This window comes from Nannobrachium achirus (genome assembly GCF_963921795.1).
Source record: "Nannobrachium achirus genome assembly, chromosome: 15".
Lineage (NCBI taxonomy): Eukaryota > Metazoa > Chordata > Actinopteri > Myctophiformes > Myctophidae > Nannobrachium > Nannobrachium achirus.
In genome coordinates this window covers 61286942-61309833 of record NC_137822.1, presented here as the reverse complement: position 1 = coordinate 61309833, position 22892 = coordinate 61286942, and the positions used below count along the sequence as shown (strand labels likewise).

Here is a 22892-nt window from a genome sequence, read left to right as displayed (position 1 = left end):
CGCTCGTCCTACCGCGCATTTCGTCCATTCAACTATAATTCCTGTACGACTCTAATAATGAAACGAAGGTCACGCTTAAAATAACCATGTTCTACACTGACAGTCAAGAGGCTACGACGAACTTAACGTTTGCAAACACTACGCACTTCATGAACAACTTACCATCTTCAGGGGAAACCACAAAATGGAGTTGGGAAAGTGAGTGTGTGCGTGATCCCTCCTTTCAGCCAACCTACCAGTGGTGTAAGTAATTGAGTATATTTACTTAAGGAATGTACTCAAGTAATTTGGAGGTATTTGTATTGTACTTGAGTTAGTTGAGTATTGGAGTATTTCCAATTTCAAGTAGTCTACTTTTCCTGATAGGCCTGTCCAAATATCATAATTTTGTACTCCACTACGTTTATTTGAGAACTTTAGTTACTAGTTAATTTGCATAGGCTATATATAGCCTATACATTATTATAAAACATACATAGGCCCGCCTAAGCCACTTTAGCCCTATTTTATACTTTGGCTATAGCCATAATCATAACTCTTGTAAAACAAAAGCACTACAAGAGACTTTGGCTACTTTCAAACATGTTGTAGCCTGCTGCCTACTTTTACTTTTGGTGCTTAAAGTAGACTATATATTTTGATGCCAACACTCATACTTTTACTCAAGTATATTTGAATTTATTCCGGACTTTTACTTACCAGACTGTTTCAACATATTGCAGTATTGATACTTTTACTTCAGTAAAATATGTGAGTACTTTTTACACCACTGCAGCCAACCTACGGAAACTGCGAGTCAGGGGAGGGACCTTGTATGGTCGCGGCGCACAAACAGCAGATCTACAAGCTCACAACGCGTCGCCACGTTTGGCGTTGTGAGCTTGTAGATCTGCTGTGTTCGCTGCGCGACATCGACGTGAACCAGAGCAGTATAATCAGAGAGTGGTGTCACCGCGGGGTCAGAAACAGCGCTGGTCACGTGGTTCATTGTCACTTTACACCTCATAGACTTCAATGCATTTTGTAAACTTCCGGTTCGCCGTTTGTCACTATACGCCAATAGATGTGTGCGTAGAAGACCTGGTCCCATGAAGTGAACGGGAGTGACGCAACTCTCCATTCTAGGGCTCTGACGTGAACGTCTCAGGGGAAGGCTCCGCCACCATTGCACCAAGCACAAAAACCCATATCCGGTCTAGAGTACGCCTACCGGATCCGGTCATTTACACGCACACACACATGGCAATATCTTTTCCGTATCCGCTCTAGAGCCAGACCGGATCAGCAACCTGCAAAGCCAAATTACACCAGTCTACAGAACAGCGCGTGCAGAAGTTAGAACTAGAAGTACAAAAACTGTAATTTCCAGTTTCAAGCATAGTTGTAGCCACTGGTTTCAAGAGAATATAAAGGGCCCTTTCAACTTCAATTAACCATTTACCTCTTCAGTGGCTACAAACAAACCATTGTTCTAACTATAGCCATAGGGCCTTATGGAAGATAGAATAAAATGTCATTCCTATGAGAAACATTTCAGAAAACAGAATTGTAAATGGTTTCACAATGGCTCGAGCCTGGGGAAAAATAGAACACCACAAATGCACAAATAATTCACTGAAAACACAATCATATATTTATATTCTAATATTATTCACACACATTATTTCTCAAATAAATTAAGGGGACACTTGTATCACTTATTTTAATTATTATAAACACACATTCTAATAAATATAGGCCTGCACAGCTCACAAGAAGCTTTAAGGGGATAACATTAAGGGATGCAAGTATTCCTTTAATATTTGAGCAGAGTATACAGTGTGTTATCAGTGAAGGCTTATAAGCACTGAAACAATCCAAGCAAATGTTATAGGCCACATTACAAATGAAGCCTTCATAAGTATTTACAATAATAGTGCTTGCTTAACTTATTTAGCTCACCGTAACGATATTGCTAGTTTTTTGCACCAAAATTTAAATGAGCTATATTGTCTCTGTTGGGTGGAAACAGAGTCATATGTCCCCATCTAATAACTCAAATTGTGTCGTTTCGAGCTTGTGGATCTGCTACTTTTGATACTATGGTGGTGTGATGCTGTAGTATGATCAAGCAGGGCGTTGATTTACAAAAACACACAATAAGCTAGAATATGGAGAGAAGAGGTTTCTGCCAAACAGCAATTACATATACACAGATACAAAAAGAAAACCAAGGGGAGAGCATCCAAGAAAGTTGTTCAAGGCAAGCTGCTGAGTCGGATACACACCCCTGCCCTCTGGCCTTGCAGAGGAAAAGCAGCAAAGACATAAGAGCATTGTTTTGATTAACTGCATTACAAACAAACTTTCTTTTAAACCTTTTTCTATGGCTTGTTTAAATAGCTTTTTGGAACATATTTTCAGATTAAAGCTCAGAATGTTTTTGAAAGTTTTTTTTATTCCTTTTTACTTAAACATTTAACTGTTCATAACAGTAAAAAAACATCAACAAAACATCTATCCATCACCACTGACTCCAGCCTCAATCTTCTTTAATCGTTCTGTGCTGGGCAGTGGGCATTGACTCTGCAGTTTTGACTCCTGCAAGTTATTTCCTTTCAAGAGAATAAACCAGAGTTTGTGCAAGTCTTCATTCCCAGATTAGGGGCGGTTAAACCGAGCAGTGAGGACTTCACCGCATACATTTCAAAAAGGTTCCGCTCCCGTTCATGAGCCCGGCGTCGTCGGGGACGCCGACAGACCGTGCAGGAGCTCCATGTGCTTCCTCTTGTCCTTGGCGCGGTTGATGGTCATCTTGAACAAACGACAGTACAGCTCCATGGAGGCCGGAGTGTCGTCGTTCCCCGGCACGGGGTACGTCACCAGGCTGGGGTTGCAGTTGGAGTCCACGATGCCCACGGTGGGGATGTTCATCTTGGCCGCATCCCGGATGCCCACGTGCTGCTGGAAGACATTGTTGAGGGTGGAGAGGAAGACGATGAGGTCCGGCAGGCGCACCCCGGGGCCGTACTGGATGGGGCCGTTGGTGAGGAGGCCGCCCTGCCAGTAGCGCGTGTGGGCGTACTCCCCGCAGTCTCGCGCCGTGCACTCCACGAGGTGGCTGAACTGGCGCCGGCGGCTCACGAAGAGGATGATGCCGCCCCGGTACGCCACGTGGGCGGTGACGTTCAGGGCGGCTTGAAGGTTCTCCACCGTCTGATCGAGGTCAATTACGTCTTGGTCCAGACGACAGCCAAACAAGTACGGCTCCATAAGCCTAAGCAAGAGAAAATTAAGAGTGGTGCGTTAGTGGAACCCATTAAGACCCGAGGCAGATTCTACAAATGCCTTCAAAATCAGCAGTTCTCAGAACTTCTCACACGTCCAAGATTTTTCAAAAGTAGCAGATGTACAAGCTCGCAGCGCTGTGAGCTTGTATATCTGCCATTTTCTTTTTTTTCGGTAGCCAACGCAAAGACCTAAAATGAGTGAAAGAGATGCTTTCCCAGTTTTAATGTAACAATCTGACTGGTACTGTACGTTAGGGATGGGACGATATGAAAATGTCATATCATGATTATTGTGACAAAAGAAATCGCGATTTAGGATATTATCGCGCTAATCCAAATCAATTATCCTGGGGCGGAACATTTGCCAAAAAGTAGCAGATCTACAAGACCTGTAGATCTGCTATTTTTTGGCAAAGACATTTGATAGAGAGTGAAAAAATACTGTATTAAGTACGTATATTATTAGTACCTTTTACCAATTATAGAGGGTTTAAGTGGTACCGGATATGCAGCTCGGCAAATAAAAGGTGAATTGATCCCAGTGCATGACGGAGGACGATATCATGATATATTAAATCTCCGCGATGCGATTATCTTGAGTGTTTTCTATCCCGATAAACGATAATATCGCTTATTGTCCCATCTCTACTGTACGTGTTGGTTAAAATGTGAAATAAACTGTAACATCACATGATGAAGCACACCAACCTGTGTCGACAGCCCTTCTTGTGGCCAAGATGCACCCGGGCATCAAAAAGATCTTTCAAGGAGAAGAGCTCTGACAGACGGAAGAAATCCACCGTCTCCAGGGGCTGGTTCAGAAGCTTGTCGTCTGTATCGGATAGGACATAAATTAATAGTTAGATAATCAGAAAGTGCTGTCATTTGTTGCGAAGCAATTTAATAAATGCTGTTTAATCTGCTTGGATGGACAGTTTATGTTACAATTATCAATTGGTTTGAGAATCACTGGGTTGTGTTGCACAAAGAGCAGGCTCACCTGTAGCATTGCTTTCCATGTTACTCTGTGGTGGTTTTATAGCTGCTGCAGTTGCATGCCGTTGTCCTCTGCATAAGTGTGGTGCCATAACAACCCGTGGGTTGCGTAGCAACAAAAGTCCTACAGAACAAAGAGGAAAAAACATAATTAGAGATCATCTGAATTCAATGGGTTGGAAATTCACATTAGGGGATCTACTCCAGTCACTTATGCCAGTGGGTCTCAACTCTCAAAGTGTGATCCAGGGAGACGCTGAGGGTCAGTGCTCAGTGGCCTGGTTCCTTGAGGACAACCCCATCATGGACCATTTGCTTTGGTTCCATGTGTACTGTACACTCAGAGTTATGGGCGCCCTTGAAATTAAAATGTTTGAGAACCACTGACTTAAGCCCTTATTTAGCCTATACGTGCACTAAATAGGGACGCCAGGCTGAGTAGATGAATATAGCTTATTATAATGTAACCAGCTATACTGTAATGCACTACAATATAGAAATACACTGCAGTATTTGCAATATTGATACGTTTAAAAAGGGGCTATAGTCAACTTTTTCTTGAGAAACGGATGCTAAATTAAAAATAATGTTTGAAAATATTTTATAAAAAAATATGCTTCATATATGTGTTTCTGTTCAAAAATGTCCACAAAAAGCATAACAATGATAAAATAATCATTATGGCCATTGTCAGGCTGACAGTTTACATCCTAGTCTATTCTTTTATATGGATTGATAGGATGTAAACAAAGTGTCGGCCCGACAATTGCCAAAATGATTTTATCATTATTTTACGCTTTTTGTGGACATTTTTAAACAGAAGCACATATTTGAAGCATATTTTTTTTATAAAAAAATAATTTAGTATCCGTTTCTCAAGAAAAAGTTGTCTTTAAGTGAAAAGTTTGAGTACGTTTTCCACCACTGCAAATAATTAATGTTTGAGAACCACTAGCCCTGAAAACATGACTGAGAAAACAGTCACGCTAACCATGGCTAAAGAAGCACTGAGTTAGCCAACAGTAGCAGAGGCTGTAGGCTAGGCTGTAAACAAGGAAACGTTACGGGCTGATATCGATACATAATCTACACAAAACACTGACACATCAAAGACCGCAGTATTTTCCTAAGTACATCTATACCAAGATAAATATTTGAGTATGAAGTCTTCCTTTTACCTTTCGTCAGAACGCTGGCAGCCATGCTTGCTCGATCCCCTCCCACAAGCACACACACAGAAGGTCAAAGGAGTGTGACTGGTAAATGTAGTCCAGAAGAATGTGTCAAGGACTACCTATTACGTGATCCACTTCCGTGTGGACTACAACTCCCATTACCTCACAAACTAGACATACACTTTTTTTAAATTGCTTTATTGAAAATGGAACAAGAACAAAATGCAGTTACAACTGCAGTTCCATAACTCCCTGCACACATTGAACATAAAACATCCTTAAATGACATGACATCTTTTGTTGGAGGACCACATTGTCACATTCAAGTCACTATGACTCATTCATGTCCATATAAGGAGTTCCTTCCCAATGCATCTACAGTACACCCAAATATGGACTGTGTAGTCTAACCTCAATGTCATTAGTCAGTCAGCTCCATAGCCTATATGGGCTCAAAAGGGGGCAAATGGACATATTCAGATGACATTAGAGATCTCCATAGGGCCCATATATGGAGCTGACTGACAGGCTATGTGGGCAACAATGACTGGCAGATACAGAGATCCGTGTAAATGGGCAAAATGGGTGGATCTGGGTGCAGTGTACTGTATAGGTGTGAGGGCCACATAGCAGCCTGAACTCTAGCTGTGAACCTCTAGAAATAATACAAAAATAAAATATAGGCAACATAAAAAAGAACATCAATGGCATTATTATTGAACATAATATAGCCTATCAACACAAATAGTGCCTTTATAGCTGCCAAACTTGAAAGTGCAACAAAATAATTATTAGGATTGTTAAACAGCAAAAATATAAAACTTCAAATGCTCTGAACATTTATCAATCAGAATGAGAAAAGTGAATTTAGGCCAATAACAATAAAATAGACATAAAAAAAAACATCAATGGCATTATTATTGAACATATATAACACCACAAATAGCACCTTTATAGCTGCCAAACTTGTAGAGCAACATCACCAAAAACAATAAAATATATAAAACTTCAAAGTAAATTAAATCATTGCAACAAAACAATTTAACTGGTAAAACCAATCAAGTATAGGCCTATAACAAGTGCATTAAACAATGTGGCAAGTAACCAGACTTAGGAGTCACTAATTATTTTCAAAAAGTGCCTTCACTAGGACATCACTTACAAGTAAACAATTATTTAGGTTTGGAAATATTACTCAAAACAATACAATATTCCTAACTTCAAAGGTCAAGTCAAGTCACTAATTATTTTCAAAAGTTGCCTTCACTAGGACATCACTTACAATTAAACAATTATTTTAGGTTTGGAAATATTACTCAAAACAATAGAATATTCTTAACGATATGTATCTGATTTAGGCATTTCAAGACAAGAACTGGTTAAGCAAAACAATCCGTTACAGTTTGAATCAATAAGTGAAACTATCTGTTACAGTTTGAATCAATAAGTAAAACAATCCGTTTGGTTGTTTTCTACAGCCTGACTCCTTCAAGTATTCTGAAAAATAGGGTAGATAAACTGGTCTCGCACCAAATGTAGCCGATCGGCAAACACAGCTATACAGTATTTATGGTGTGAGATACTTTATGCAAACAAGTATAAATCAGACTTTAATTGTATTTTCGTTGCACAGCCAGGTGCGAGCGTGTACCTAGAAGATGCTGGAACAAACTGGAGCTGTCTTTTGACACCTTTCACCCTCTTCTGTCCAGGAGCAGAAAAACGGATCCCCTGCAAGCATCATCTCATCAACTTTTGACTGTCTGGAGTGGTGACCGGAATGCTCGCCGCAAAACACTCTCGCTCCCATTTCTTTGCGAGGCCAAGTTTAGGAATAAGGTTATGTTTAGGCATGGTTTTACTGAGGTTACATTTAGGATACCTAGTGGCGACTGGGCAGAGGTAGCAGGATTTAACCATGGGGTGGTGTTTTGGGTCGAGCGTTCTTGTATTCTCTGGAGTCATCCATGGGGATGAATTCAGAGATGCGAACATGAAGATGGTTTCCATTTTTCCACGAAAACGACTTTAACCCTGGCATTCCAATTTCAGGCATGGCATAATAGGCGATAATAAACATTAAAACATTTTTAGCTTGTATATCGTCTTTGTCGAGCGGAAACCTTGTATCTCCAGGTTTCAAATTTGTACGTTCTTTTGTAAAGTAAAGCCCTGCTTCATCATACAAGGCGGTCGCACAAAAGTAGTGAAAACAGCCGATTTACAAGCACACAACGCCTCGCACCGCGAGGCGTTGTGTGCTTGTAGATCGGCTGTTTTCACTAGTTTAAATCATTTTTAAAATGATAAATGCAAAACGAACGGTTTTGGACATACAGGGTTTTCACCCGACGACGACGATATCAACCCATAATTTATTTTCAAGGGGTTAAAGTTCACAAACAACTATGTATGGGTTTTCCCTATCATGGAATTGTATTATATTCCTATTGTGCAAATAAGGCATGCAACATAATGTAGGCTAGCGAGGAAAACAAGTCAGGTGTGACACCACTCAACCTAATGTCTCTGTGGAATGGTACCTTCGTGGGAGCCTGAAATCTCCTGCCGAACATCCTGTGCCTCTCCACTGTGTTCAGAGCTACGTAAGGCCTGAGGGAGATGCCGTGGTCAATGCTACTGGACAGACACCTAAGCAAGGGAGAGCAGGACACGCATCAGAGTACAAATCCTGCAGTATGTCAACGCTAGAATATATACAGGGCTCGATTTGTTGAGAGGGATGCAGAGCAACTGTATGTAGGCTGAAGTGTACTTCATCGTGCAACAAACAAATAGTGAAAATGGACGTTCTACAAGCTCACACCACGTCGCGACTCGTGGTGAGCATCTCCCCCCAGCAAATCAAACCCCAAATATATTGAACACGTAACCATACAACTACACTGGAATAGAAACCTGTAGGGTAAGGTTAAGGAATATACTATAGGTGGTGGTCATGGTTAAATGTGTAGAATTGACCTCAGGTGTGTTTGCATGTAATAATTAAGAGACAGTTTTGTTTGCAATTCACTCTTTATTACACAGTTGCACTTAAAAGATACAGCAAAAGTTTCTTTCTTAACGGGTATTGGGGGGGTCACTTTCTGCAAAATATTTACGAAAACTGGCAATGCACAGCATGTTCAGTAAGTCTTTTGTTTCTTCATAAACAAAAATAAATAACTTTTTCACATAGTAAATTGAAGAAAAAAACAAAACTATATGACAAAAAAACCTAAAACACGTTTTAAATTGCAAATCTAGTAAAATGAGAGAGTAATTGTGGGGATTTTGTGGATTCTGGACATTTTAGGCTGTCTCCACCAAAGCATTTTTCCCCCCCCAGGTGAAAACAAAAGGCGCTCCCCCAAACAACCAGGTTGTTTTTCAACTCTGTGACCAGTTAATAGAATTATTGAATGCTTTAACCAGTGAAAAATAGCAGATATACAAGCTCACAGCGCGTCACCGAGTGCCAAGCTTGTAGATCTGCTATTTTTGAAAAAGTCGTGAAAATGTGTGCAAATCTTTGAATATATGTATTTTCAAAGCAAACGTTTGTAACTCAAATTTTGCTTCTGGGTGGTCCCTGGAACTAAATATTTTGAGATGGAGGTCTGTGGCCAAATACATATAATTTTGGGGGTCCTTCACATGAAAAGGTTTGAGAACCACTGACATAGTAGTCTCTCAAGAACAGACTAACTGAGCTCCAGTTAAGTGAAAAGGACCTTTTCTTTGATGATGGCTGGCCAGATTGCTGACATAGAAACCTACGTTTTTCAAAAAGTCTTAGAAGGATTCAAGACACTAAAATTCTAATTTTCACGATTTTTCAAAAATAGCAGATCTACAAGCTCGCAGCGCGGCACCGAGTGCCGCGCTGTGAGCTTGTATATCTGCTATTTTTTCAATAGTTAAAACATAAAATGATGATACACAATACAGTGTACCTGTTCTAAATGGGTTAAAAACACCAGATGTACAGGGTGGCACAGTGCAGAATAAGATGCTCATCGCCTTGTACACGCTGCTAGCATTTCCAGTCAGGCAGTAACATCTCTCATCTCCATATTTTATACTTTTTTTTATTTTTCGTAAATCAATGCCCTTCTTGATCATACTACAGCGACGCATAAAAGTATCAAAAGAAGCCGATCCGCAAGCTCGTAATGCAGCACGAAGCAATGGGTTTTGAGCTTGTCTGTTTGCTATTTTTGCTACTTTGAATTAGAATCCTGACAAGTAACTGTTTTGGACATTATGAGGTTTCTACCCAACAGAGACGATGTCGTAAATATGCGCTCCTATAGAAAACAATCCAACACATTCTCATAAAAAAAACACTTTGGTGGACACATAGACAATAAGTCCGCTATGCTACTGAGGGAGCCCATTATCAAGCTTTTATTGGTTATGGAATTTCTGTCCTTATATTAAGCAACAGGCAGTGAATGGAGGGGAATGTATTCCAGGAAGAAAGAGATATTATGTAAATGTATGGTAATATCGTATCTCCAGTTTAGTTGAGAAAGGATAACAGTGTGTCTTTGCTTTATTTTTGGAGGTTCCCTTTGGAATTCAAAGCAAGGTGTTTTTGAAAGAACATTATTCTATGACCCTCTTCACAGTGCATAAAGTGTGTCATAGTATTTGTCGAATCCGTGGGGCAGAAACCTTGTTTAAATGTTTTTCCCTTATTTTTTTACCATTTCTGAAGAATTGTGAAAATGTTGGCCTATAATGATATGCGGTTTGAGAGTCTTATACATGTTTAAAGGAGTAGTTTACCCCCAAAATGACTTTTTATTTTACTATTACTACTCATGCCATAGAGACTCGAGTTCAATAATATTATTTTGTATTTGTCGCATTCCTAAGACAATAATGTGATTATAGTAAATGTACCCTCATTGATTCTGGAGGGGACCCAAATGCGTGGCCCTGGATGGGGACCCGAATGCATAGCACTGGATGGGGAAACTGTCAGCGTAAATGTACTATGATCACATTTTTGTCTTAGGAATGCGACAAAAATCTAAAAAATATTATTGAACTCAAGTCTCCATGGCGCTAGTAATCAATAGAAAAAAAGTCATCCTAAGAAAAGTGGTAAGAAGAGCTTGCTAAAGAAATTGTTTTGGACATACAAGGTTTTTGCCCGACAAAATAACGATATGCTTAAAATGTCTTTAGTTCTATGGCTATACCACCTGTGTTGGCTAAGACTCCTCTTTCAGTTTACACCTGGAATGAATGTGTCTTGTATAAACACACATACAATTAGGACTGGGTAATTAAAAAGAAAAAAACGTAATGTTGCTCAAGTGCATTAATCGATTAATCAATAAGGTTTGTACTGTTATACTTTGTTTTACAATGGTGGCATACAAAAATAGTGAAAATAAGACAGTCTACAAGCTCACAACGCATCGTGTTGTAAGCTTGTTGGGAGCCATTTCGTTTTAGAAACATTGATTCATCGGAATTAAAGCAAACATTTAGAATAATCAGGATATTATCAAAGTAATTCCGCCCAGCCCTTCATACAATCCAACTTGTAAAGACACCCAAGACAGACTGAATACCCTGTCACCCAAATCCTATCTTGAGATGACCCAAAACGCTTTGACATTAGTAATAAAGGGTAAATTCACTGCATATTTAATCCACATAAATCCCTGGGTAAGAAAAAAAAAAAAAAAAGAGAAAATAAATAATCATGGAAATAAGCATGTATGCATGGGGTCCAATTAGTGCACAAAAAGTTAAAAAAGCAGGCAGCTCACATTACAACTTTAAACGTATTAACCAAGAGAATTGATTTGTTTGAGCCACAATAGGAGGGCTGCAGCCAGAGGCTAATCGACTACATGGAGGTTCTTAGCATGGTAATGTTTGGGAACCCCTGGTCTGGCCAAATAGCTACATTCCAACATTCACAGTGAGGAAGAAGGATAACTGTATTGGACATTAAGGCAGATCTTCCAACACGTCGGGTAACAATAATAAAGCATGACTTCTCTAAAATAACTGCATTGATGTTTCTTAACCCATTTAGGCCTAAAATTATTGAATGCTTTAGCCAGTGAAAAATAGCAGATATACAAGCTCACAGCGCGGCACCGAGTGCCGCGCTGCGAGCTTGTAGATCTGCTATTTTTGAAAAAGTCGTGAAAATGTGTGCAAATCTTTGAATATATGTATTTTCAAAGCGAACGTTTGTAACTCAAATTTTGCTTCTGGGTGGTCCCTGGGACTAAATATTTTGAGATGGGGGTCCGTGGCCAAATAAATATCATTTTGGGGGTCCTTCACGTGAAAAGGTTTGAGAACCACTGACATAGTAGTCTCTCAAGAACAGACTAACCGAGCTCCAGTTAAATGAAAAGGACCTTTTCTTTGACGATGGCTGGCCAGATTGTTGACATACAAACATCGTTTTTTTCAAAAAATCTTAGAAGGATTCAAAAGACACTTATGTAATCGGGTCAAAAATCTAATCTTCACGATTTTTCAAAAATAGCAGATCTACAAGCTCGCAGCGCGGCACTCGGTGCCGCGCTGTGAGCTTGTATATCTGCTATTTTTCAATAGTTAAAGCATAAAATATTGTGTCATAATGTGTTCAGGCCTATGAGGTAAGGAGATAAATTGTGGAAAAGGGTCTGAGAATGATGTTTGTCCAATTTGATACAGTTAACCTTAATCGGGTCATTGGGGTTAGGAATCTGACGAGTGATAAATACTACAATAACGTATAGTGCATTTGGGTGGTTTCAAAACTTAAGTAGTTGCTTGTTGTACAAAATGGTTGTTGTATTGCTTGGCAGGGGTCTTGGTGATATGAATGAACTGATAACACGGCAGAAATAAGAAATATATATTGACCATTCTTTGTGGTGCCAACGTGTTAAACAGCTGTATAAACGTACAAACATATATATAAAAAAAGAAAACAATGTTCATTTTTGTATCGTTATCAACAAACATTTCTTTCAAGCCTACAATTAAAAGGACTCAACATAGCGTTAAAAATATCCCATCAGGAGGGCACGATCCAGGAAATGAAGTCATGAAACTTGTTTATTATGCTATGTGACTGCACAAACAAGAATAAAAGCCTATACTTACAATGTGGAAAATCCCTGCTTCTTCTCTGGACTTCCTCTTTCATCTGACTCATTATCTGTCTCATCTACAAAATGTTCCTCTCTTCTTTCTAGCTGCAATTCTTTCTCATCTGCCTCGATGCTCTCCCTTTCTTTGTTTTTCTCCATCGTCAAGTCCCTTCTCTCCTTTCCTTCACCCGTGTCTCTGCTACGGACCTGGACATGGTTGGTCCTATTTGAGGACAGTTCCACAAACACACTTTGGTCCTTGGGCATATGCACCATGCTCTCGGTCTGTGGCAATGCGCGCTGTGCCCTGTGGCCTCCTGGCGCAAGACCCAGCATAAAGGACTTAACGGGGAGGTGTCTGGGAGCAGAGGAAGGATTGGAAAATGGGGAGCGAGACATGGCATTCACTGGTGTGTCTGTAGGACGATGGAAAGGCACAATTGATGTGCTGCTTCTCGCAGAGGACCATACAGTAGCAGATGTCTGTGGTTTGGGATAGCTCCCTTTTTGATGCAGGGGACTCGTCACCTCACTGGTTTTAGGTGAAGTGATATGGAATGGGGTTTGATTAAGACACATGCTCTTTGTTCCAGTAGTGGGGAGTCCAAGACACTGACGCCATTTTATTGAGTCCGAACGAGACTGGGCAATACTGGGACTTGCACGCTGCTGAGGTCTCGCCAACTCATTCTGGACATCACTGCTCCCAGTGCTTGGTCTCATCTTCTCAGTTTGAGCAGCACCAGCGCCATCTGCTGGCTCTATGACGCTAGGCCTGTTAGAGAAGGGTGTGGAGAGGCATGATCTAATGACAGTTTTGAGTGCAGGGCTGGAGTTGTCTAGCAAGACTGTCTCCCTTGCTGGAAGTGCCTCCTTATCCTGAGAAGCGTTGCATGTTGGGCTAGTTGGCAGGGATTCTTCTGGGAGGTGATTATCATTTTGTATTGGAATTTCAGCCAGCTGATCTTCCAACGTAACATCTTTATCTTGAAAAGAGGTACAAGCCTCAACATTGCCATTCCTTGGTGCATCTCCTGTTCTCTCTGTGGTGGAAACCTTGGCCTTTTCTTTTTCTGCCAGAAACTTTCTGATCTCCAGCTCAATGCTATCATCACTGTCTACACAACTGCTTTCCTCTTTAATCTGAACAATATCCTGATCATTGACCGCTGATGGGATGTCTGCACCACCATTCCCTTTCAAGTTGTCCGTTTCATTTGCCTGGATGGTGTGTTCTTTTCTCTTATTACTTTGTTTCTGCTGCGAGATGCTCTTCTTACTTAATTTATTCTTGTCTCTGATATCAACCCTAGTTTTAGCAGCTTTCTTCAAAATGCCACCTTTGGCAATGGCATCGTGTTCCTCGTCTTGGAAACACTTCTTTGATTTCAGCTTCATGTCCCTCGTCCTTTTCGATAACTTCTTCTTTGTTTTGAGCAAGTCTTTTATTGCGGTGTCGAGATCCTCATCGCTGTCCAGGGAGCTACTTTTGTCTCCGCTCCTCTCTGTCTTTTCTGGTCCATAAAACGATTGTGGATTGATGATTGTGGAAACGCATGGCCTTGATCCGTTTCCAGCCTCATCATCAGTGTTGTTGTCTATCACTTCAGGGAGTTGCTTTTTCTCTGCCTCTCTATGCTTTCTCTTTTGGGTCAAAGATAGCCTCAGAGTTTTCTTCTGGGCTGTAACTTGATTCACCTTAACAGGCTCATCCGAACTCTGTGGTGCTGTAGTACATGGAGCAGAGCTGGATGGCTGGACGTGCATCTGGGCCTTCTGCTCAAGGAATTTCCTGATTTCTTGCTCGATGCCGTCTTCGCTATCAATGGAGCTGTCATCACTCTGATCATGCGGGAGGTCGGAAGGAATGAGGGGAGTTGATGATTGACTTGGGTTATTGCTGGCAACGCCAGGGTCGTGACTAAACACCTCAGGCATGACAGCTTTTGAAATGTCCAGTATTGCCTCCGCACACATGAGCTCTACGGTTGAATTGACTTTAGAAGTAGCAGGAGCGTGTTCCTCGGTAAACGCCTCTGCCTTGGATGAGAATACCCCGTTTCCTTTACCTTTAGGGCTGCCTACAAGTCTATTTCTCAGTGAGCAAATGGATGTCGGGGAAGGCAGGCGAAATTTCACATGTTTCTCAGTTCGTTTCTTTTTCTTTCTGGATTTGAATTTTTTTATGTTTTCTGCGCTTGTACTCTCAATTGACTTAAGTGATGACTTAATTGCAGGCTTTTGCTTTTGTAACGATGGTTTCAGGAAATTCTTTTCTTTTATTTGTTCAAGCTGGTAGCAGCGAATGGCCTCTTCAATCCCATCATCACTGCTGGAGTCAGACTCCTCTTTAATAGTGAGGGGCATAAAAGCTTCTGTGCTTATATTCTGTTTCTCCTTTTTCTCCAACTGGAACATTTGAATGGCCTCCTCAATTCCGTCATCACTACTCGAGTCCATCGAGTCTTCCTCAACCTTTATCTCATTTAAGATGCCATGTGTTGTAGAAGAGAGTTTGATCTGCTCTTTGACAGACATACTTGTGCCTGTTGTTGTACCATCCATCTTCTTAAGTGGATTCTCTTTGAAGGTGGCCTTGATTTTGCTAAACACTTTTTGGGGTGGAGAAGCAGGGGTCTCAATTTGGAGAAACTTTGGAAACTCGTTGCTGGCAGTTAAAACCTTATTGCTGTCGGAATGTTGTTTGGAAATCTCAGGAACAGGTGGGTTTTTCCTGGGTACCTTAGATGGTTGCATAACCTCTGTGTCCGGTTCCGCCTTGCGTTTGTGATCATCCTTTTCTTTCAGGTATTCCATTATGGCCTCCTCGATCCCTCTGTCAACAGAATCATCGCTGTCAGAATCTTGCATCTCGGAGACGACCCTGAAGGCTACATCATCTTGCCGGTGTTCAGTGGGACACTTGTAGGTGGGGGATGTGGCTCCTGTGACAGGAACCACCCCGGCCTTGCATACTTGGGGCTGGCCCTCCTGTCCTGGTAGCACATTATTCCCAGTCTCATCTCCCATGTCAAGTGAGGACTGACTGCTCCTCAGGCTCTCTATGATCATCTGGACCTTATCAGAGATAGGTGTGTCTTTGGTGGACAACTCAATGTCGCTGAAGCTGAGGGGGAGGCTAAAGCCTTGGGGCGGGCCACAGTTTCTCCATTTCGTGTGAGACGCTGCAACTGGAGGTACATTCATCAAGTACATTCTAGTGAGCTGGGGTGGGCCACTGGACCATGGGAGTGCTACTGACTCCAATTAGGATTGCATCGTTGAATCTGAAAAGAGAAGGGGGAAAACCATGTCAGAATAACTTCATATATATATGAATTGGAATGCATTACAAATCATAGCCTAATTTATGGTTGGATTACTTTAAATAACTAATTTGTTGCCATAGATACAATACTGTCCCATTTGGAATCTTAGGACAATAGCACACATAACTTTAAACTGAAAAGCGAGCGTCTCCTTGAACTTGCCTTTTGAATATTCAAGAGCTTCACCACCAATTAATAATACTTAACTAATTTACTGCCATATCCCGAGTTTCCCTGAGTTATTCCCGTTGTTCCAGGCCGCCACGGCTCGAGTTTTTAATTAATTCGATTTGATTAACAATAAAAATAAGTGATTTTTAGTTCCTACGTGCCCCAAATTTAGTGTGTGCGTGCGTGCTGCTTTCCGAACTAAGATTTGTGGTAATCTTTCACAGAAGTTGCGAGTGATGTAGTTGTAGTTGAACCGGACCTTTCTGACAAAAAGTTTGGTGGTCGGTGATGGTACGGACTGCCCTTTTTGCCTTCCCGATACCGATAGCCATAAGTTGTGTGTCGGTCGATACAGAGTACCGATCCGATACCAGTGTGTATTTAAAAATAGTCTAGGACAGTGGTTCTCAGTGTTCCTTGCGGGGGTTCCAAATGGACCCTCACATGGTCTGTAATGGTGTCCAAATGGAACCAAATGGACCCGTAATTTGTACACTACAAGTTATGGTGCTCCTTGAAATTAAATTGTTTTCTGAATAAATTCAAAAATTCCATTAATAATAGTGCAGTTACAAGTTAGTAAAATTATAATGTAAAAAGCAAACGGTCTTGCAACATCAAGTGAAGCAATCAAAATATGTAAATGAAATATCATGTAATAAATTCGGAATGGCATAGACAGGCATACTTGCCGATAATGATGCCAACTCAAAGTAGGATCTACTCAGAATGGGACTTGCATTCTCCCTCAGCTTTGGAGGCAGATGCACCATGAACAACTAATGTCAGAATACGGATAAGATACTTTGTAAACGAGAGACTTCATAGTTTATCAGTTTCTTCTTTCTACAGGTAACTATCTGTAACAGACGGCTGCAAAATAAAACTGGTATTAGCTTTGGTTAAATGTGGTAGTGCAGTATTAGTTATCAGAGTACTTGGGAGGCCAGTCTATGATGACAGTCACCTATGTCTGACATCAATAGTATGTTAGTGGTTCTCAATCTGTGGGGAAAAAAAGCAGATCTACAAGCTTGTAGATCTGCTATTTTCACAATATGTATCTGTGGTATTGCCTATATTTAATTTTATCAAGGTGGGTGGTCACCAGTTCAAATACGATTATTTTGTGGGTTCACAACCTGAAAAGGTAGATGAGGATCTCCAAATTTGGCCAAAAACCAAATACATGATGTTCTCAAGACTAGAAAACAGTGTCAGATCTCACAAGAGGTTATTTCTATGATGGGCATTTATTTGCCACCTGGGCAATCAGTTTGAATGACAAAAGTATTCGCAAGAAGAACAGCCAAGATGCCACACTCTGCCACTGATTAGTTATAACATGTTTAAGTAACTAAAGCACCAACGTTCCCTACGATTGCAGACTGCTTTGACTTCAACCACCACCTGTCCTGAACCCTAACATGCACCCAACTCCGGGGGAACATTTGCTGAACTCAGCCGTTGAGCTTGTAGACTGGCTATTTTCGGGTAGGAGATTTTGTCTAGAGAGAAGTACAGAGCCGAGTTAACCAAGTATACAGTTTTAAGTGGTTAATTGAATATAACAAATGACCCAATTCTTGCAGATGCACTCTACAGGAGGTTACATCCAACACACATAATGATCATGTTGCCAAGTCTGCTTATTATAAACGGCTTTGGGCTGTTTTCTCTGTAGTCGCTTTTATATATTGGTAGTTGCAGGTTGCGTTCTTTGGGGCTTGTTTCTGCATCCTATTTGATTTGATTGTTTAAACCAGTGGTTCTCAAACAGTGTTACCTCAAGGACCCCCACATTAATGTGCATTTGTCCACAGACCCCCATTCCAGATTTGTGTTGTTAAAATATTGGGTGCGTTTTATGTCATGACAAAAATATTGTTATTTTACAGAGTGGGTGGGCTGCTGAGAGGTTTCCCTCTGCGGAGAATAGACTTTCAAACAACCCAAAACTACCTTTGGTTTGGTGAGTAGTGAAATAGTTTAGTTTATTTTGACTGAAGTTGAGCCGTCGTAGGGGTACAGAAATTCTGCTCTAGTCATTTAGCCAGCAGTCTGTCAGAGCATCAGTGCAGCTGATGCGCTGGACCAGAGCTAGAGTGGAACTAACTTTACGTCAGTAGGCAGTCGGAACCCACAACCGGAACCAAGCTCACTGTGCACTTCCAAAATGATTCCCCTAGCTTAAAATGTGTTTGGTTTCGTATAATCGTTTAGTTTCAGTCATTTGGTATATCCGTATTTTATTCCAACTCGTAACTATGAAGAATAGCGGGTACGTACCTCTTGTACGCGTTACGCCCTCCTAGTCTTCACTGTCGGGTGAAAACGAGCAGCCTTGATGTCATGCGTATCGGAGAGGAGACACGTGGTTGGTTGTCTGTAGTCTACCGCCACCAACATGGCTCTGGAATACACTGGTCAACAGGAGTTGGCATAGCGACTAAATTGGGAGAAAAAAGAAAAACAATATGTATAAGTTTAGTTATGCCATAAAATGTTGTGGTACATCATAATGTAATGACTCCTTCCCAATACCGGTATTGGTTGATACCGAGTACCAATCCGATACCAATGTATAATAATAATAATTAAAATAATCTAAGACTGTGTGGTCCAGGGACTCTCAGGGTTCCTTGAGGGGGTTCTAAATGGAGCATTACAGGTTTATAACTCTGAGAGTGTACAGATGGAACCAAATGTACCCAGTCCATTTCTATGCATTTGATTTATTACCATGTGCTGTCCTTGACTATTGTAAGTCGCTCTGGATTAAGAGTGTTTGCTAAATGCCTTAAATTCTAAATTGGTATAAATTGGTACATCTCTACTCTATACTAGCACCACCCCCTCCCACACACACACACACACAAAAGAGCTGATCTACAGGCTCACAACACCTGCACTATTTGTGGTGATGTGATGATATTTCGTTCAACTTGGGTTGATGTGGAAAGTCTGAAAACAGGTTTTCTGACCTCCAATGGCACCTAAACGGTGTACAATTAGTAACTTAACATCCACTGGCAAACGTCAACGCAGCTGTAGCAGGTGTTAAAGCAGACAAATGGCACGTTGATTGAGCCCCCCCATGCTCATAGTGGCCATCCTGAGTGGTGCTGTTGCAAGCCACTGCAGTACCTTACCTACCAACTGTGCGTGTGTGTGTGTGTGTGTGTGTGTGTGTGTGTGTGTGTGTGTGTGTGTGTGTGTGTGTGTGTGTGTGTGGTAGGGCATTAACGAAAAAGTCGACAAGTAGACTCAGTCGACTTCATTACACAAGTCGACTCCCACCAGAGAAAGTTGAAAGTCGAAGTTGAAAAAAAAATAAAAAATACTTTCTATTGTGAAAATAGCAGATCATGTAGATCGGCTATTTTCACAATTTCTGCCTCTATATTTGACAATTTGGACAATGTTTAATTTGCCATTTTAGAAAAAAAAGAGTCCTTAAATTGGCACTTTAGAAATGTGCAGAATGCAGATACCCTCTATACGCTTAAACTTTATGTTGGTTTATTTACAGTTGAGTGAGAAAACAATGTTTCACGTTAGGTTAATCATCTGGGGACCCCCCCAAAATAATTGGGGGGTCGTGTATGATGTGATGACATCATCAAACGATAAAGTCGACTTCAACTCAACTTTTTACTGAGTCGAGTCGACTTGCAAACATCACAAGTCGTTAATGCCCTAGTGTGTGGATATCAAACAATTTTCCAAATGTCTGTCTGAGTGAGTGTCTGTCTGTCTGTCTGTCTGTCACAGCGTTTCTCCTCAGTGGCTGGAGCAATTGATCTGAAATCGCATCACCATTAGCATATGAACACACCTGACATAACTGTGAAGCCCGTTTGTCACTTTCACAAATCATATGCTGTATATTAGCATTGTTATGGTGTATCTATATCTATTCTGCGTCTAGCTTGAGGCATATCTATTCTGCATCTAGCATGAGGCAACATGTTTAACCAGCTGTGTGTGTGTGTGTGTGTGTGTGTGTGTGTGTGTGTGTGTGTGTGTGTGTGTGTGTGTGTGTGTCTTTGAACGGGTAAGGGCTAGTAGATATAGAGAGAGAGATGTTTAAGCAATAGTTCACCCCCATAGACTTGAGTTTCAATGATATGTTTTGGTTTTTGTCGCAAGACAACAATTTGCTTATAATAAATGTACCCCCATTGATTCCGGATGACAAGCACAAATCGCACCTGTGCGATGTATCGTATCAAACAGGGCACACTTGCATATCTCCTTGTATGGGCCGTTCTGTCTGTGACATCAGTTCTCCATACATGGAGTTCCGTGCTCATATTGACACTTATACGGACAGTTCTGTCTGTGATGTCAGTTATTATCTCCATACATGGAGTTCCGTCCTCATACGGACACTCACAAAGCCAGAGTAGGAGCAGTTAGCACCTCTCAAAAAAGTAGCCTTACTGCATTGTTCCAACTTTGTTTGACAGCTTATCATTCCTGTTAACATTTTCAGTTCAAACTGGATAGTTTTAACCGCGTTCTGTTGTAATTACACAATGTTGTTAGTTGTGCTGCTAGTCACAAGCAACCAGTGGTCCAGGGACCGCCAGTGGCCCTTGAGCCTGGTCCGGGGACCACTGGTTGAAAGAAAGACCATTTAGCTGGGACCACCTGGAATCCCCTCTCAAGCCTTGAGGGGGTTCCAGGTGGTCCCCAGCTAAATGGACAGTTGTAACCAAATGGACCCTTATATAGATCTTTAACTCTTGAGTGTAAAATAAACCCCTTGGGGTCCATTTGGTTTCATTTTACGCTCTCAAAGAAATTATTGTCAAACATCTTACAATTTACAGGATGTCTAGACAATTAGAATGCAGAATGTTTTATTATTATTTTAAAACGTTTGCCTTGTATCTAAAGGGATCTGTGTAAACAAGCTGTAAGCTTACTAGGATCTCCTTTCAATTGACCTTGTACCAGTGAACTGTAGGCTACTGCCTTGAAACTGTACTTTTCCCTATGCAACCTTCTAATAAAATCTTCAATCAATCAATCAATCTCTCTCTTCTATGGCACCACATCATCAATACAGCATGGAATTGTGGACATAATGTCAGTTATCCAAAGGGAGTGTAAACCTGCGTGGCTCAAATGCCGAATAAATAATGGACCTTGATATGAAAAAGGTTGAAAACACAATTCAATTTCAATTCAATTCAAAGCCAAAGGAGCTTTATTGGCACGAGAAAACATACGTTCGCATTGCCAAAGCAAGTGTCAAAAGACTCAAAAATATAATAAAAAACAGTTGAAAACGGGGAACAAACCACTGTGCTAGTACTGCTAGTGTGTGTTTTTTCCCTCCCGACTCCCCGGGCTCTGCCTGCCGCAGCAACAACCGGGGGCTGCCGTGCCTGACGGCCCCCGGCTCTGACCGCTCCGACGCCCGGCGTGAGGCGCTAGGAGACTCCGCAGAGGCGACCATGTTTCTCCGTGCACCCGGCCGTGGATGTCGAACACCCAGCCGAACCGATATCACGGCCAGAAGCTCGGAAATTAACCGAAAACGACCCCAACATTCCCCCAAAACACCAAAACGACCAGGTCTATAGGAAGAAAGCGACACAAAATGTATCAAGTCTTGGGCAGGATGGATACAATTGTTTCTTACTCGCGCGGCTTCAAAGGAGACACCGGCGGCCCTGGCTGCTACTGCAACCCCGGCATTTTCTTTTTCTTTTTTCCGGGGCGAAGCTCGAAGACAGCCTTTTGTATTTTTAATTGTTATTATGCCACTAAACGACCGTAAAGTCGTGTTTTTTTACGAACAACACTACACACACGGTAAGAATTGACGTAGAAGCTGAACTTACCCAAGTTATTGTTGTTTTTTTACCGACAGCCGTTCGTCGTGTGGAGGTTCTACCCACAGCTCCAGTCAGTCGGCCAGGCAGTGAGTGAGTGTGCGCGGCCGGTGGTGGCTGAGTTCTGGTTGTTTGCGGATCTTCGGGCAGCTACACTCACGTGGTTCCCAAACAGGGGGTCGGGGCCCATTTGTGGGTCGCGGACACAATTTTTATGGGTCCCTTATTTTTTTTTTCTTTGTTTCCAACAGTTTTTAATTATTATTATTTAAAAGAAAAAAGAAAAAGAAAAAAAAACATTCCCCCCAAAGAAAAATCTAAGAAATTAGAAAACAAATATTAAAGGAGTAGTTCACCCCAAAATTACCTTTTTTCTATTGATTAGTCACACCATCGAGACTTGAGTTCAATATATAATATATATATATATATATATATATATATATATATATATCAAGGGTCAAGTGAATTTACCTCCATTGATTCTCACACAAATGCATTTTTGGGTCCCCATCCAGGGCCTTGTATTTGGGTCCCCATCCAGGCCCATTCATTTGGGTCCCCATCCAGAATCAATGGGGGTAAATGTACTATAATCATTTTTTTATTTTATTTTTGTCATAGGAATGCGACGAATACAAAAAAATAAATAAAAAGATGTTGAACTCAAGTCTCCATCCATGGTGTAACTAATCAATAGAAAAAAGGTAATTTTGGGGGTGAACTACATACTCCTTTAAAGAAGTGCTGTGAGCTATTTTCACTAGTTTGGGTCCCTGTGGGCAAACATCTAGCTTATTTTGCTTAGCCCATGGGTCAGTGGGGTTGACATAAGGATAGATTTTTCTGGTGTCAAATTCTAATGATGATTTTTGGAGCTGTGTGGAACACAAGCTCCCTATACGTGGCCGTGTGTGTGGGTCTGTCTGTCTGTCTCCGTGTCTCCATGTCTGTAGCCTGCAGTAACCTTTTCTGACCA

The 22892-nt window shown here is 41.2% G+C and overlaps 2 protein-coding genes across 2 annotated transcripts; both read right to left on the bottom strand.

Annotated features, from left to right (window-relative positions):
* Positions 1-2051: 2051 nt before the first annotated feature.
* mrps2 (mitochondrial ribosomal protein S2) lies at positions 2052-5480 on the bottom strand. The gene is made up of 4 exons (XM_080742557.1): positions 5444-5480; positions 4270-4389; positions 3978-4101; positions 2052-3256 (listed from the first exon to the last, which is right to left on the bottom strand). The coding sequence occupies exons 1-4, from the start codon at positions 5466-5468 to the stop codon at positions 2707-2709; spliced, it is 819 nt and encodes a 272-aa protein (XP_080598683.1). The 5' UTR covers positions 5469-5480; the 3' UTR covers positions 2052-2706.
* A 6633-nt stretch (positions 5481-12113) lies between these two features.
* On the bottom strand, positions 12114-22023 carry ppp1r26 (protein phosphatase 1, regulatory subunit 26). The gene is made up of 3 exons (XM_080742629.1): positions 21923-22023; positions 18354-18513; positions 12114-15851 (listed from the first exon to the last, which is right to left on the bottom strand). The coding sequence occupies exon 3, from the start codon at positions 15778-15780 to the stop codon at positions 12574-12576; it is 3207 nt and encodes a 1068-aa protein (XP_080598755.1). The 5' UTR covers positions 15781-15851; positions 18354-18513; positions 21923-22023; the 3' UTR covers positions 12114-12573.
* Positions 22024-22892: the final 869 nt, after the last annotated feature.